Below are 643 nucleotides of genomic sequence, written 5' to 3' on the forward strand. Positions count from 1 at the left end.
AGATCTCTCCAGGATTGAGGGAGGCCTGACTGTGATCCTCACCCCGCTCTTTTACTCACACATCAGACCCTCAGCACCAGCTTTGTCGCTCTTTAGTGCAATGGCCACAATCATTTCCCGCTCTGCCCACAGGCTGTTTTTTTAAAACTGGGTGCCTCGCAAACTTTTGGCTGGGTTTGGACTTCACGCTTTGCCTGTAAGGCATGTTTGCTTTCTGAAAAGGGCTGTTGAGAAGTGAGAAGCCCTTCTCCGCCGTGGCCTCTGATATCCTCTGAGCTGTCTCCTGACAGATTGCAGGTGTAATCACTTAAATCACATTTGTCTACCCCGTTTGCCCTGGGAAAGTGCTCCAGATGGGAAGCGTCTCTCAGCGCTTGCCATCCTTGGGGCAGCCCAGAGTGTATACTGGAGGCAGTGGGTGAATTCCAGTTATGCTCTGGGAGCAGTGGGAAATGGAAAGTGCTTTGCTTGTGTGACAGTAGAGGGATTTTAAGGAAGCTGCAGGGTTTTGATCTCGGCCTTTTTTGCGTGATGGTGGCTTGTTGGGCTGCGTGAGGAGTGAGCTCCAGGTTGTCTGCAGGCTGTTGGGACTGGAGTAATGGCTCTGCTGTGCGTTCTCTCTTCAGCCAACACCGGTTATCCT

At 51.9% G+C, this 643-nt stretch overlaps 1 protein-coding gene across 1 annotated transcript in view; it reads right to left on the reverse strand.

Moving 5' to 3' along the window:
* PRADC1 (protease associated domain containing 1) overlaps positions 1 to 114 on the reverse strand; it is a 14,835-nt gene extending 14,721 nt beyond the window's left edge. The window contains exon 1 of the mRNA XM_009639033.2: positions 60 to 114. Coding sequence (XP_009637328.2) covers positions 60 to 114 — 55 coding nt within the window. The remainder of the gene's footprint in view (positions 1 to 59) is intronic.
* Positions 115 to 643: the final 529 nt, after the last annotated feature.

The sequence above is a fragment of the Egretta garzetta genome, unplaced genomic scaffold, assembly GCF_000687185.1.
Source record: "Egretta garzetta isolate BGI_Z169 unplaced genomic scaffold, ASM68718v1 scaffold505, whole genome shotgun sequence".
NCBI classification, from domain to species: Eukaryota; Metazoa; Chordata; class Aves; order Pelecaniformes; family Ardeidae; genus Egretta; species Egretta garzetta.